General features: G+C 41.4%; 1 protein-coding gene across 1 annotated transcript; it reads right to left on the bottom strand.

Moving 5' to 3' along the window:
* Positions 1-618: 618 nt before the first annotated feature.
* Positions 619-8,179, bottom strand: LOC118088112 (guanylyl cyclase-activating protein 2-like). Its single transcript, XM_035121319.2, has 4 exons — positions 7,867-8,179; positions 7,538-7,687; positions 5,035-5,143; positions 619-2,471 (listed from the first exon to the last, which is right to left on the bottom strand). Exons 1-4 carry the CDS (start codon positions 8,059-8,061, stop codon positions 2,302-2,304), a joined length of 624 nt encoding a protein of 207 aa, XP_034977210.1. The 5' UTR covers positions 8,062-8,179; the 3' UTR covers positions 619-2,301.
* Positions 8,180-17,148: the final 8,969 nt, after the last annotated feature.

Here is a 17,148-nt window from a genome sequence, read left to right as displayed (position 1 = left end):
CGAAAGCTCACACCAATGACAAATTTAGTTGGTCTCTAAGGTGCTACTGGAAGAATTTTTTAAAATTTTGTTTCGATGTTTAATAAGTTACTCTGTTGGCAGTGTATGGGGTGGTACTGGCTGCGAGGCTTTGCCAACAACGGATCTTTTATTAAGAAAATAGGTTTGGTTGGTTCCTCAGTTTCTCATATATTCAGCCTATACCTTTTACCATTCTAAGGTCATGTTCAAATTTGTTCTTTCAACAAATATGGTAATACCAAGTGCTCTTTTTTTCTTTTAAAAAATGGTTAGCGGTACTCTCATTCTGACTCAAGAAAATCACCATTTTATAGTTCGAGTCGGGAAAAATGAATACAGTACAGTAAATGGAGAAAAGTACAAATATTCAAAATGTTTAGGAATATGCGTACCCGGCCCCCAAAAGCACTGGTAAAACCCAACTCTCTTCTGCTTACAGTAGGTCGCTTTTTCTTTTCTTCCCATGGTTTCTAGAACCACCACTAGAGGTCCTCTCTCACTCATTCAGAATGAGTAGCCCAGGAAAAGCTCATGATTCCAAAACTCATTAATATAAACACTTGTCATTTTCATCCCCTCTCCTCCCCCGCCCAAAGATCATCATTTAAACATGCAGCTTCTTTTCACACTTCCAGGCATCCTGTTTATTGAGCATTCATCCTGACTTTTGCAGGGAGACCAGGCAACATTGTCAATATAATAGGCATTTTACTCACATTTGTTTGTGGGGAGATTAGGTGAGGTTGCAGCAAAGCAAGTGTTATCCCATACTTTCTAGTGCATTTTTCTGTCACATTCCTTGTTGCAAAAAGTGCAGTCTTTTAAAGAAGCAGGTGTGCTGTGAAAGGTTTCCCAGACTATAATTGAGCAAACTGAATTGACAGTATGTGGTTGAATCCTGCTAAAAATAGCAAAAGCCTGGAAGCTTCTTGTGTGAGGAGGAAAATTTTAATTTCTAAAAAGATGGTTGCTGTCCTCAAGCACTTGTAGAAGTGCATTATTTTTAAGTGAACTGCTTCTCGAGCCAGGGTATTTCTCTTCCTGGAAATTTCACACATGGTAGGGGTCATTCAAAAGAATTCAACTTGTACTTTTTTTTTCATTATCACTTTATGTGGCTCCTCTTATTAATTAAAATAGATTCTAGAGCTAAGTACTGCTGAACATCCATACAAGTTAAGCCTAAGCTTGGGAGGGGGGTGGTGGAAAAGATAGCAGTACAGTAGTTGCTTGACAGCTCATTGCTTAAAATAGCCTGGCTCAGCCTTGAGTCATAGTTTGTTCTGATGCATCTTTCTTTTTTGGTGGCTGGAAATGCTGTTAAGGCACAGCAGTTGCTTGCCTTGATGCATGCACACACAATGCTGTTTTTAGCTAGTTATAGGAGTATGTATGGTTTCATTCTGACTTTTTGAAGCAAAATGTTCAGCACGGCTTTATAGGTTGATGCTCTTTTAGAGGCACAAGCATTTGATTTTTTTAAATGAATTTGTATTTATTGAAAAAAAATGATTGAGTGGAACAGATTTTATGAGAGTGCAAATGCAAGCTCATATGTATGCAGTACTAGTCCCCAAACCATGCCAGCACTCTGAAATATTAAACTGGTTCTCTAGCAAGGTTCAGACAGCTGTCTTTTGGTTTCCTTGTACATACTCCTTGCAAATGAGTTTCATCTCCCACTGTGACAAGTGCTCAAAAAGTATTCTTTTCCTCTCCTATTTGAATGAAGGCATAATTGCAAGATTCTATGACCTTTGGTTATGCTTTGATCAGAACTAGGATGCATATATGAGAAAATGGGTACAAGATTTGGGTCAAAGAATAACCAGGAAACAATGGAACTGGATTTGGGACAACTTCCATTCTATTATAATTTCTTCCTAAGGGAGAACTATTTAAAAACCCTCTGTGAATGGCATTTAATGCTTTATAAATTGAATATATAAGTTAGGATCAGAAAAATGTTGGTGATGTGGATTAAATAAAGCAGATTACATACATATATTTTGGAATTGTTCTCAGACAGAAATATTCTGGAAGTATGTTCAGGTTAATATATCTGATATGTTAGCATATCACATACCCTTGGAACCTATTTTTTTCTGCTTGGTTATCTGAAAGATGTTATTCTGGAAAATGATCAAGAGATAGTACTCAACCTCATAACTACTGCTTAGATTATATAATAGCTAAAATGCCTTTGCCCATTTTATACTTTTCATTTCATGGGATCAAAGTGCCATCATGCTGAAAATATTTCACATTCAATAACCAATGCTAGGGAAGGTCTGACGACATGTCTTTTTCCTCCAGTGTTTGGTCCTTTTCATCTGCATTCATTTTTCTTTGGTGCTCGAGGATCCATTCTGTGGGATCTATGTTTAGCATTTTCCTTACCCACTCATCTCTTTGCACTCCATCAACAAACTCTTTCAGTGAAATTTTTCCTGGAAGAATAATTTCAAAAATGGATTAAAAGTGGTTCAGCCATAACTTAAACCAGTGGATCGGGGTATCAAACAACATCTAGGAATCTCCAGTGTACACAACAAAGGTCAGAATCATCTTTGGGACTGGGAAGCCAACGCCTTTCGTTTCATGGAAGGGATGGCTTGCCACTTGCTCTTACTGAATAGTGTAATGATTGCAGTGTATATTCTAAAAAGATAATTGCTGTGCAATCCCAGATGGGTGAGTAGTTATGGTTACTCGGAAAATTTGCTTTAGGAGCTCCCAGGGCACAGCAATATTTCATTTATTGCCCTTTTATTGCTATAAATGATTAAAAAGAGAGAACTTAAGCCCCCCCACACCTTTATTTGTATATGTGGCATTGAAATTGGTGGTTTGGCCTCTTACAACATTTGTTGATGAAAATTTGTCTGTGACACTCCTTTTCCTCTACTAAGCATGAAATTTGTTCCCCTGAGCTCTTTGAGTTTGACATCCTTGCTTCAGAGCAAGTGTTCTCTAGAGTGGAGTCTTGTTCTGCCACGGAAAGACCAAAGTAGATTATCTGTTATCATTACCCATAAATGAATATTATCTTACATGCAAAGTACTTCATTTGCTCAGCTTCATCATATATAAGATAGGCCAGGATTATTCCCATTTACATAGGGGAAATGGAGTCTGAGAAACAGAAAGGGGAAACAAGTGCAGAGTCTTGCTTTGCAGCTCTTCTTCCTCCCAGCCACTGTTGGTCAGACATGGAAGGACAAGAGGAGCCATGGGGGCATGTTGTACTTGCGGTTTCCTTAATAAACAATAAAGTCAAAACATTATTTCCTGTATAGTTTTGGTGAATCTTAGGTTCCTCCCAGGGAGTCTTTTAAGTGAGTCACTAAGAACTGTATTGTTCTGCTAGCCAAACAGTTATGCAACTGAGCAGCTGTCCTGAGACGTCATATTTCGATAAGCTCTATTGTGTATATATCTTAGCTCACAGCTGAGGCATTATCAGAAAAGCTTAGCCCTCTTTTCTACATGATTACCCATTCTTCCCAAATTCCCCAAGATAATTAACTTAGGCTGCAATCCTAAACAAACTTTCAAGGGAGTAAGTCCCATTGAATAAGGTGGGACTTGCCTCTGAACAAACATAAAGTTAGTGGCATTTGCCAATCTTGCATGACTGGCAACAACCAAGCATCCATAACAGCTAATGCTCAAGACTCCGTCACACACCAGTGTAACCAAAAACTGGAAGGCAAAATGAGAGGGCTATGCAAATACCTTGCAAACGGTTATATGTTTCCCTGGGGGAGAGAGAGGATCCAGCAATAGGCAGAGCCAGGGACACTTCTCTCTCAGCAGCAAAGCTTTAGTATAAAACCTACCAAGCCACTGTGCTAAAACTGGAAGCTGCAGAGAGGCAGTGGGTATGTGAGAGCTTCTGGACAGAGGAGTTTCCTCTCACTCTTGGCTAGGATGTTTTAAGCCCTGTATGATTAATTCTCAAAATGCAAGTCTTCACCCACAAATTAGCGAGCCACAAAGCGTGCAACGTTGTCTGTTGATATGAATAACATTCGAGTCAAATGGCTTCAAATATTTATCTTCTGTTCTTAAAATGTGATGTGCGAAGAGCAGTTTTTAAAGCATATGTCTGAAAACTAGTATGTCTGTGTTATACTGAAAATATAACTGCACTGACGGTACTGTGTTATGCAACAATATTAGAGCTTGCAGGCTCTTGAAATTAAAGTGTGGTACCTGACAGGACCTGGAGACAGAGGCCGGAGTATCTGGATGATTAGCCTAAGGTTGAGCCCAGCACTCTTTTGTGGGTCCAGAACAGAACCCTTCACTTTTGGAGCAGCTATGGGAGTAGCACCTAATACAAAAGCCATCCAAGTGCACAGCTAAAAGACAGATGCTGGGGGAGAAACAGCCTGGCACTTTCCTTTTTGGGCAGTGAGCCTGAAAGCTAAATCTTGCCAGTTCATTTTTTCCGAATGGTCAGCATTGTTCCCAGGTAGTATATCTCAACCTATTTGTTCAAAGAGGAATTGTTGGCATCTGTCTGTGTCAGGAGACAATGAAGTGCATCATCAAGGGTGAAGTCAAACCACTGCGTTAGCAGCACCAAAGTGACCTCCCCAGGACACAAACCTGAGCAGTGTGTGTGGAGGTCCAGGGCTGCCCAGACTACAGGACTCACTGATGTGGTCCAAAAGACAGCAGAGCAATACATTTGGCAACAGCTTGGCTGCAGGAGTTGCTAGAAGGAGGTGTACAAGGCGTCACCTGTGTTAGGGACTCTACTCTGGAATTAGGTAGGGTTTACTCCCTAACCATTTTTCTCTTGAAGATACCCCACAAAGCAGTGGAAGTTTGGGATCAGAGATTCCTTCTCCTAGAAGAGCTACTTTCCCAGGCTGACGAGCCCAATCTGCCCCTCACTTCCCCCTCTACAGCAAATGCAGAGCCATTGGACCCACTTTCACTTATAAGTCACTGCCACCTTTGGGAAGCCCACAGATAATTCTAACAATAAAGTACATTTACCATCATTATTTTCATCCATCAGTTGAAATATTCTGTTACACACTTCCTCTGGGGTTGACATCTGAGTATCCATATTTCTTGCCCATCCTTGTTTGACATTATAGACACTCTGGGGGGAATTAATTTAAAAATTAAAGAAACACACGTATTTATATGGCACCATCCATACATGGCACTTTACAAAGGATGGGATGGCAATTCCTTGTTCAAAGTCACTTACAAATTGGTTGTCAACACACAAGGGTAATAGGAGAGGAAGGGGACGAAGGCAGGGGTAGAAAGTAACAAACATAGCTAACTAAAACCTATGCCTGAGTAGGCTTGCTGAAATAAACAGGATTTCAGCAGGCATCTAAATCAATATACAGTCGTGAGAGCATTCGCCTAATGTCAGTAGGCAGGGGATTGTAAAGGACAGGTTCTGCTGCGCTAAAAAAAATGTTCCTCTCAAATGCAGAACAAACATTATATGGCATTTGTAAACTTCAAGTTCCGCTGAGCAAAGTGGCTGAATAGGTGTGTATGAGGCAAGAAAATGTCACAAGTAAACTAGTCCCAAGCTGTTAGCAGTTTTATATACCAGCAATGTACAGTAACCTTGACTTGGCCTGGTAACAAATTGGCAGTCAGTGCAAATCCTTTAGTAAACCACTTAGAGACTGTTTAGGTATTAAGCAATGTATGATCATTTTTCTTGCACAAATGAATGCTCCCACAATTGTGCATTAATGAAACACACAACAGCTAAGATCTGGTGCAACTTCTCTGGGGTGAGACACTATCTGTGGACCAACATGGGCATAGATTCTTTTATTCTTCCTGACATATGTTTTGTATAGGCTATCAGCACTTTTGGAGTTGATGTATCTAGCTATTTATTTTCCCAGGGGAGGTTGGAAGACTCCTGCAGGCAGCAGCCAGTATAAAGCTTATTCCTGTAGTTCAGTGCCCTGAATGGAGGCATAATTTTGTCAGATTCCCGCAGATGAGTCTGTGTCATTCGGAGCAGATGGAGGGACAAACCATGTACACCACAACAGAGGAGGGTGCAAAATAAGGGAGCAGTTTGTGTCAGACAGCAAGTAAGGTGTGCATAACAAGGGAACAAGGCAACACCAGCAAAATAGACACTAGCAGCAGCATCAGAAGAAATGATAAATACACCCATAAAGCCCTCGACAATGCAACCTTAACTCCAGGCACTGATTCTCTTCTCTACAATTCTGATGTAGACTAAGGCAGCCTCTCTACATAAGTACAGAAAGTTGCTAAGAGAGCTGGGAGTTCCTTAGTCCCCACCCTCAATCCAGAAATTGTATATATATATATATATATATATATACAATTTCTGGATTGAGGGTGGGGACTAAGGAACTCCCAGCTCTCTTAGCAACTTTCTGTACTTATGTAGAGAGGCTGCCTTAGTCTACATCAGAATTGTAGAGAAGAGAATCAGTGCCTGGATATATATATATATATATATATATGGGACCCAGGTGGCGCTGTGGTTAAACCACTGAGCCTAGGGCTTGCTGATCAGAAGGTCGGCGGTTCGAATCCCTGTGACGGGGTGAGCTCCCCTTGCTGGGTCCCAGCTCCTGCCAACCTAGTAGTTCGAAAGCACGTCAATAATGCAAGTAGATAAATAGGAACCGCTACAGCGGGAAGGTAAACGGCGTTTTCATGTGCTGCTCTGGTTTGCCAGAAGCGGCTTTGTCATGCTGGCCACATGACCTGGAATCTATACGCCGGCTCCCTCGGCCAATAATGCGAGATGAGCGCGCAACCCCAGAGTCGGTCACGACTGGACCTAATGGTCAGGGGTCCCTTCACCTTCATATATATATATATATATATATATATATATATATATATATATATATATATATATATATATGTTTTAGACTTTGTCCCAGAGCAGTGATCTGTCCCTTTCTTTCCATGTCCCAGTCAGATTAGAAAGGGCAGCTGTGTGTGTGTGCATATTAATGATTCCAATGAAAATCTCTCATTTTCCTCCTTTCACTATGATCATTGTGTAGCATTCAAGTTTTGACTTAAATCATGCCATAAGGCTGATCTCTCTCTCCCACCCCACCCCCCGTTCTTCATCTGACACCTGGGATATGTAGCCCACCTGCCATTCAGTTTACATTTCTTTTAGTTGTCTGTAAACGGATTCAGCTAAAAGCCAGTGTAGTGGTTAGGTTGTTGGACCTGGGAGACCAGAGATCAAATCCCCACTCAGTCATGAAGCTCGCTGGATGGCCTTCCTCCAGTCGCCACCTCTCAGCCTAACCTACTTCGCAGGGTTGTTGTGGGGACTGTGTGAATACGGGGAGAATCATGAGCACCACCTTGAGCTCCTTGGAGAATAGGTGGCATACAGATGCAGTGAAATAAATAATAATTCATGGTAAACAGGTCCAACCAATCTCATGGTTTGGCGTAATCCTGCCAAGTCATTACTGGGGACCCCTCTTCTTCTAGAAGGACTTCTTACCTTCACCATTTTCCTTAGTTCAGCCTTATCAAGAAAGCCATTCCTGTTGGTGTCGTACACTTTAAATGACCACTTCAGTTTGTGCTCAAGTTTTCCTCTGAGTACTAGGTTTAAAATTGCTACGTATTCCAAAAAGTCTATCATGTTATCCTGAAACATTAATAGAAAAGCAATCACATGAAAACATCAATATGTTTAAAATTATCCAAATAGAAATGGCAGAACAATCATAATTTTTGCTGGGTGCTTCTAAGATAATAAGCCTCCAGGCTGAGTTAGATGGATGTACACAGAAGTTATCTACAAATGTTTTTGAAAATTATACTTACCCCATTCGTGTCAAAGGATTTAAATGCATTCTCAGCATATTCAGATGCTTCACTCTGGCTGGTAATGCCAAAAAACTGCTTAAATTCATGTAAATGGAGACCTCCGCTGGGGCATTCTAGAACAAACTTTTTGTACATATCCTGTAATTCTGCCACCTCTGTTCCTTTCATGTTACCTGTGTGGAGCTGCCCCATGCTCTAAGGACACTTAAACCCCAGTGAGGCATTGAATGCCTTATAAATATTCTGCCCTGAAAGTGTAAGTAACTTACAGTGATGTTATGAAACAAAGATTTGTCTTAAAGCTTTAAACCAGAACAATGGGCAGCTTCTATAATCCAAACACAATGCCTTTCTTATTGTGTCTAGACAATTGAGAGCATTTTCTCTTAGCAGAGTAGCTTGCATCATAGTTATATTTTTGGAGCTCTAATAATGTCAATGCACTCATGTCCACCACATTGCATGCAGTCTTGGAACTGGGCTGCAACAAAGTACTGTACAACTAACCTTAGCAACAACATGGCTACAGTGGAAGCATCCTTCAATTGGAAGATTAGGACAAGGTCATTCAATTAGATCACTTGTTGGTTGCAATCCACCTGCACAGGCGCCAACTCCTAGGGGCCATGGGGGCTTTGCCGCCCACAATAAAATATTTGAGGGGGCTATCCCCCCAAATTTGATGGGGATTCCCATTTAAATGGTGTGTGATGTGCCATGTGATCAATTATGTGGGACGAGGCTTACCTGGGCTCCCACAATATTCTATTCAAGTTGGCACCCCTATCCCCTCGTAAAAGGTTATTAACAAATCTTAAAAAGCAATACACATATTATTTGGGCTATCCAGTGTCCATGCGGAAATAGGTTTACATGTAAGAAGCTTAAGACTAATGAATACCAAAGTAACATTTTTTTTACAAAATAGAAGAAATGGCACTTTTTGTGTTTGTTTGAGGCATAGTGTATGATTCTGACTGCACACGAAGATGGGATTGTGGGAAATTTATGACTGGATCTCAGATTTAGAAAAGGTTAAAAATAGCTGCTGGGAACCCTGATATGGATTGGGACCACGACACTAGGGAAAGCAGGTTTAACTATCCTCACATATAACACACAGATTTTGCCAATAGGTGTACAGTACAAGCATACATTGCCCTGTCAAGTTGCTTAGGAGGTGGAAGAATATTTTTATCATCGTCGTTGCTACATAGCATTGGCCAATGTGGCTAACAACAACCAACATACAAGTAGGAACAACAACAAAAAGATAAACAGCCTGATAAAAATGACAGCAGATAGAACACATAAGCTTGACAGGTCAAAAGCCTGTTTAAATAAAAAGGTGTCTTAAATTTAGTTCAGAAGAGCAACAAAGAGGGGGCTAAATGGTGCTCCCTGCAATGGAAGTTCCACAGCCTGGGCACCAAACATACTTCAGACAGCAAGAAAAGAATATTTCAGAGGTTTGTGTAGAAAGCGGACCTAAGTGAGGTTAGGACAGGCATCCCCCAAATCTCAGCCTTCCAGATGTTTTGGACTACAATTCCCATCTTCCCCGACCACTGGTCCTTTTAGCTAGGGATCATGGGAGTTGTAGGCCAAAACATCTGGAGGGCCACAGTTTGGGGATGCCTGGTTTAGGATATGTCTGCATCCTGTCCATTGTTTTCATCATAAAGCAGGAGCAGGGACCAGAATGACAGGGACAGAAGTTGTCTCTTTGGGATTTTAAAATGCTAGCTGCCATGAAAATGCTTCATAACCACCTAGTTTTCACAAGAAAAGGAAACAAACATGCAGGATGAATAATCACATTCCAGGTTTAATTAGTTGTGGTTGAGCTTTGATAACAAGAGCCTGAGGAAGGTCAATACAATACATTGCATATGGCAATGGCATGCCATTGTGCCATCTGCAGAGATTCAACATAACGGAAAATGAGACAGCTAGTCTGGACACAGATTTTCTTCATTGAGGAATTATTTAGAAGAGTTTGGATTTGATATCCCGCTTTATCACTACCAGAAGGAGTCTCAAAGCGGCTAACATTCTCCTTTCCCTTCCTCCCCCACAACAAACACTCTGTGAGGCGAGTGAGGCTGAGAGATTTCAGAGAAGTGTGACTAGCCCAAGGTCACCCAGCAGCTGCATGTGGAGGAGTGGGGAAGCAAACCGGTACACCAGACTACGAGCCTACCGCTCTTAACCACTACACCACACTGGCTCTCATTGATTCTATTAATTCTGAAGAAATACATAGTGCTGAGGAAGCTTAACGAAAGGAGACTGTGTTGCCATCAATCAATACAGCTCAGTCTACCACGGGGAAGTTATTCCAGGAGATTTACGACACAAATGCAATGAAAACTTCAGATATCAACTTTAAGGTCAGGTTCCTGCAGAGAGGGATGATTCTGAGAGTTTGTGTATGTTGTCAGGGATGCTGGCCAAACCCAGCAGGCAGGCCTGTCAATGCCATTTATTAGGAAGATATCTTGGTGGTCCATGATACCTTGTAGATGTTTCCTCAAGAGCCAGGAAAGAGCCAGAACTCACCTGACTGTTCTGATTGGGGAGAAATTACTGGAGTAGGTCACATGCCTCCCACCGCCAAGCTAAGGTGGACTCTAAGAGATCATTTTGGACCAAGCACAAGCTTTCGTGTAAGCTAAAGCATATAGGGGCTCATGTGGGTCCTTTGGGGGAACCAATATGAACTTCGCTAGAGCATCAGCCAGGTGAGAAGGTGAGAAATCCTTACCTAACAGCATCTCCTCTCAGTCATGTGCTCCTTACAAGGAGGTGTTCAGTGTCTTGCTTGAGCTGAAGTTGCCGTTCTTGCAAAGACCTTGACCAAACCAGGGCCTCCCATTCAGTTCCTGGAGCAGCTGCCTCAAGCTACAGGTGTGGCTGAGTATTGAGGAGCAGAACACCTTCCCAACTATCCTGCAAGCAGCTACAGCTTCAAGTCCAACTTAGTCATCACTACCTTCCAGAATTTCATCAATGGTCAAAGCCCCCCAAACCCCACCTATGTTTCTCAGCCGCTTAATGCAAACTATGCATTGCCTCCAACATCATGTCATCTTTCAGAGCTGTGTTCATAGCCACCCCCTCCCCAAATGGTTGTTTGCTTCCAGCAGTTTGTCACTGTTAGCTTTCAAAACTGCGTCCATGGCCACCCTGTGATCTATATTTAGTGTAAAGCAGTGAGATGGCCAAGTTTGCTAATGATATCAAATTACATTCAGGATGTTAAAACAAAAAGGGGTTAAGAAGGACTCTGCAAAAGCCACACCAACATCTTATATTTAAAGCAATATTATAGACTTTAACAGTCATGGCTTGCCCCAACAAATACTGGGAGCTCAAGAATTCCTGGATGCCTAGATCCAGGTTTGGGGCAAGTACTCTTTGGTGAGAGAACCCCAGCAGAGATTTTAAATCACTAAATATGCAGCAAAGTAACATGTGGAAAGATGGGCTAGTTACAGGTAGGTAGCCGTGCTGGTCTGACGTAGTCGAAACAAAATAAAAAAGTTCCTTCCAGTAGCGAAGGACCAACTAAGTTTGTCATTGGTATGAGCTTTCGTATGCATCTGAAGAAGTGTGCATGCACATGAAAGTTCATACCAGTGACAAACTTAGTTGGTCTCTAAGGTGCTACTGGAAGGATTTTTTTTATTTTGTTTTGAAAGATGGGCTATTAGACCTTTAAAATATGCTCTGCTCAGTTCCTTCCAAAGTTCCCCTCTTCCCTTAGCATACAAAAAGACCACAAGTTTGGTAAGTTAAAAATGATTTATGTATTCCTTTTTTATTTCTTCCCTTTATTTCATTTAATTGAAATATTTTCAATAAAATATATATACCTTAAAAATGGTTTGCTTACAAACTCTTCAGAGGTCAGATTAATGTGCTTTTCCATACAGCATTCAAAAAAATGTTGCACAGGCAATAAAACTTGGCTTAGTTCCGAAGTACCTGTAGTGAATATTCCTAACTTATTGGTATAGGAACTCAAGAGTGGCTTGTTGGAACCGGTTACAGGTAGGTAGCCGTGTTGGTCTGGATCGAAGTAAAATAAAAAAATTCCTTCAGTAGCACCTTGAAGACCAACTAAGTTTTTATTTTGGTATGAGCTTTCGTGTGCATGCACACTTCTTCAGATACAGTGAAATGGAAGTTTCCAGGCACTTATGTAGAGAAGGGGTGGGGAGGGGTGGGGAGGGGGAGGGGGGATCACTCAGAAGGGTGGTGGAAATGGGTGATTGACTGACTGATAGCTGTTGATGACTGCAAACGACTGCAAATGGTTTTGCATGAAAAAGCAAGGGTTGAGATGGCTGAAGATCGCTTATCATGTATAATGAGATAAGAACCCGATATCTCTGTTCAAACCAGGTCCCTCCATGGTTTTGAGCTTGGTGATAAGTTGCAATTCAGCAACTTCTCTTTCCAGTCTATTTCTGAAATTCTTTTGTAGTAAGACAGCTACTTTGAGATCTTGTATAGAATGTCCTGGGAGATTGAAGTGTTCTCCTACTGGTTTTTCTGTCTTCTGGTTCCTGATGTCAGATTTATGTCCATTTATCCTTTGGCGTAGGGTTTGGCCTGTTTGTCCAATATAGAGAGCTGAAGGGCACTGTTGGCATTTGATCCCACAGAATATGCCAGAAAACTATGCCACACTTTATCTAAGAAACTGCTGAAACATCTTATCGGCGTTCTGTATTCCAAACAGAAGTTAATAAAGGAGGAACTCTCTGCACTGGAGAACTCCATCAGGAATCACCCGACCTGGCAGAAGTTCCACAAGGAAAAACAAACCATTTACCACTCTCAACTGGAGTTACTGAAGAACCAGAAAAATAAAAAACTCTGCAACCTTTCCAACCTACAGGCCACCAATCAAAACAAGATCAACAACATTGTCAATCTTTCACAGCAAACACTCAGCCCAGCTGAGGAATCCGTCCTTTCACGGGGACTATCATTCTGCCCTGCCAAATCCCAACACATGATTCAGTTCTGCGGGGACCTGGAAGCATTTTTCCGCCGTTTACGCCTGAAGGAGTATTTTCATCACACACAAGAACAAGACAAAGTAGAACAAACTACATCCCCACAACACAACACCTCTCAACTTACTGGGGAACAACCATCACCCTCCAAACGCATCAATGAACAGAACATTGACCACCAACTACCACCGAAAAGAAGTTACACAAAAAGGGACTCCACATGGACCCCTCCTGATGGACGCAATACCACACTAGATCTGTACATCGAATGCTTCCGCCACAGAATCCAAACGGATGTGACCAGAAAACACCATCGCTTACAACAAAATCTAAACCATGCTGAAAGGAGAGCCATAGAAAATCTCAGGAACAACCCAGACATTATAATTAAAGAGGCAGACAAGGGTGGAGCTGTCGTCATCATGAACAAAACTGATTACATCCAAGAGGCCCACAGACAACTTTCCAATACTGCCTTTTACATGAAATTGGACTCAGACCCCACACAAGCATACAAAAAAGAACTGAACAAGATTATTAAGGAGCTACCCCTACACATCCAAGAACAGATCCTCACAAACACACCAGCGGAACCTCGGCCAGGAACTTTCTATCTTCTACCCAAAATACACAAACCAGGAAACCCAGGACGCCCCATCATCTCAGGTATTGGCACCATTACAGTGGGTGTTTCCGGCTATATGGACTCTGTTCTGAAACCATATGCTATCAGTGCTCCCAGCTACGTACGTGACACCACAGATTTTCTGAGGAAAATACAATATTTGAACAATCTTCCTAACAATACTATACTAGCCACTATGGATGTGGAATCTCTATATACCAACATCCCACACAATGATGGTTTACAAGCCATAAGGAACACCATTTCAGATAAAACCACAGCGGACTTTGCTACCAAACTCTGCCACTTTGTCCTTACCCACAACCACTTCAAATTTGGTGATGACCTGTTCCTCCAGATCAGCGGCACAGCCATGGGCACCCGCATGGCCCCACAGTATGCCAACATCTTCATGGCAGATTTAGAACAACGTTTCCTTAACTCCTACCCACTCAAACCTCTCCTGTACCTGCGATACATTGACGATATTTTTATTATCTGGACACATGGACAACAGACCCTGGAAACCTTCCACCAGACATTCAATGACTTTCACCCCACCATCAACCTAACAATGAACCAATCTATGCAAGAAATACATTTTTTGGACACTACTATAAAAATACAGGATGGACGTATAGACACCACCTTATACAGAAAACCAACTGACCGACAAACATATCTACATGCTTCTAGCTACCATCCCAAACATACCAAACAATCCATCGTATACAGCCAGGCCTTACGTTACAACCGCATCTGTTCCAACTCTACAGACAGAGAATCTCACCTAAGAGATCTACAGCAAACCTTTTTAGAACTAAAATATCCACCTGATGAAGTTAAACAACAGATCAACAGAGCCAGACAGATACCTAGAGAGAACCTGCTGCAAGACAGACCCAAAAAAGAAAATAACAGAACACCACTAGTCATCACATACAGCTCCCAAGCTAAAACAGTACAACGCATCATCAGAGATCTACAGCCTCTCCTGGACAATGACCGCTCCCTTTCTCAAGCTCTGGGAGGAAGACCTTTCATTGCCTACAGACAGCCACCCAATCTTAAACAACTCCTCACCCACAATAATACAACCACCAGACTTAACATGGACTCTGGTACCAGAGCCTGCAATAAACCCAGATGCCAACTTTGCTGCCACATACACCCAGACAACACCATTACTGGCCCCAACAACATCCAACACACCATCTCAGGACTATTTAATTGCTCATCCTCTAACATTGTGTATGCCATCAAATGCCAACAGTGCCCTTCAGCTCTCTATATTGGACAAACAGGCCAAACCCTACGCCAAAGGATAAATGGACATAAATCTGACATCAGGAACCAGAAGACAGAAAAACCAGTAGGAGAACACTTCAATCTCCCAGGACATTCTATACAAGATCTCAAAGTAGCTGTCTTACTACAAAAGAATTTCAGAAATAGACTGGAAAGAGAAGTTGCTGAATTGCAACTTATCACCAAGCTCAAAACCATGGAGGGACCTGGTTTGAACAGAGATATCGGGTTCTTATCTCATTATACATGATAAGCGATCTTCAGCCATCTCAACCCTTGCTTTTTCATGCAAAACCATTTGCAGTCGTTTGCAGTCATCAACAGCTATCAGTCAGTCAATCACCCATTTCCACCACCCTTCTGAGTGATCCCCCCTCCCCCTCCCCACCCCTCCCCACCCCTTCTCTACATAAGTGCCTGGAAACTTCCATTTCACTGTATCTGAAGAAGTGTGCATGCACACGAAAGCTCATACCAAAATAAAAACTTAGTTGGTCTTTAAGGTGCTACTGAAGGAATTTTTTTATTTTGTTGGAACCATGTGGTCTGGCCTTGGAGCAACCAGCTGAGACCTCCTCACATGCTGAGCTTCTCAGCTACTGGGAGAAAATAATAGGCTTGATTACTAGTTTCTCCCAAGGTGAGGTAAGCCTGGCAATATAGTTTTCTCTATGGTCTTTACCCCTTACGGTAATCAGACTTAAGTATGTTGATTGTATGAGGCTGGTTATCCCACACTTAATCCTTTACAAGATCCGCTGATAATGTTCTGCTCAGGCTTTCTACCCTGGAGGATAAGGAAGGCAGATTCCCACTACAGGGCTTTTTGCATGACAAGTTCCTTTACTTTGCAATTCACTGGCAAATAACACAGAATTTGAAGGTGGAAAGGGGGGTTGTCCCATGGTTTTGTTGTTGTTCAGGTAAATTCTTTTTTAGACCTATGTTTAATGATGTTTTCTCTTGCAATTATAATTTTAGGATCAGGTTACATGCAAAGATTTATTGCTTTTTACCTGTTTTATATGAATGCCAGTTCATTTGCTTGGGGAGATAAATAAAACTATGCTTCTTTAACATGAAGGTAATACCTTTTTTTTTGCTAGATGAGCAGATGAACAATAAGCAGCAACACAGGGAATGCATTTGTGAAATTTGATAACAGCTCTGATTTTTTTCAGGACTTCAGCAAATATTAATGAATTTATATTATTCTGAGTGTTTTGTAGAAAAGCTAGAGTAAAATATGTGAACATTTCCAGTAGAATTCCACCAGCCCAACAGAAGTGAGCCATTGTCAGTGAACCATTAACAGACACTCTTGGTTTCCATGGGAAAATGGTTGAGAATGACTGAATCATTGATGTCTGAATAACTGAATGGCATAATGGATGTATTTTTTGAGAGCAGTTGCCTAAAACAATGCTCTAAGGAAACTCCAACTACAAGTCTATTGCAAATCTCCATGTGATCTTCAGATGATGGGTGGAATAGAAATTTAATAATAGTTTATACATGAGCATAATTGTACTATTAACCATAAGGAATTGCTTTAGGTACAGTATATTTTAAAGGGGGCATGGATCTAAAACTATTTGTGCAAGCAAGTATACTTATCTGTAAGCAAGGGGCTACTCATTCCACAAACAGGTGGCTGCAACTCCTGTGCTACATCATTGCGATGGGTTCCACAATCTTATGTTGTTGTTTTTAAGGAGGAAAGAATTGCCAGCTGCAATACATCCACCCACCATGGAGGAGTTGAATAACTTTGCATGTATAATTGGGGCCTTTAATTTAAACCATAGTATTTTATATTGAAAATTATTAGGTACCTTGTTAAGTATACTGAAGTCCAGAGTCATGTTTCTGCCCTAATTATTGCATGTTTACAACACCTTAGCCTTCAACATGGGAGTTCCATTTCTATTATATTTTATAGCACATCTCCTTGCCTTAGTTTTGATTTAAAGCCTATCCAAATAGGTTAATAAACAAGCTGCAGCAGTTTCCTAAAGCTAGCCTATTTCTTCTCAGGAAGCAACACATCACCTTGAAAATGACCTTCATTTCCATCTACCCACTCGTGCAAAATTTCTGATGGATCCCTACTTTTAAACATGACAGCTCTGGTGTACCAGTTTCCTATAGCAGCCTTGGCGTGGATGGGAGCAGGGGACTATGGGGCAACGTTCAAGTAACCTTCATGTTATCCAATGACTAATCAATGACCAGTGACATCCCCATCATTGCTCTGAACTCATAGTTGGAGAGCAGTCCAACTAACTTAAATTCAACTAATTTAGCAATCCTTAT

This window comes from Zootoca vivipara, chromosome 1 (genome assembly GCF_963506605.1).
Source record: "Zootoca vivipara chromosome 1, rZooViv1.1, whole genome shotgun sequence".
Taxonomy (NCBI): Eukaryota; Metazoa; Chordata; class Lepidosauria; order Squamata; family Lacertidae; genus Zootoca; species Zootoca vivipara.
The sequence above is the reverse complement of the archived record's forward strand: the minus strand, read 5'-3'. Positions and strand labels throughout refer to the sequence as shown.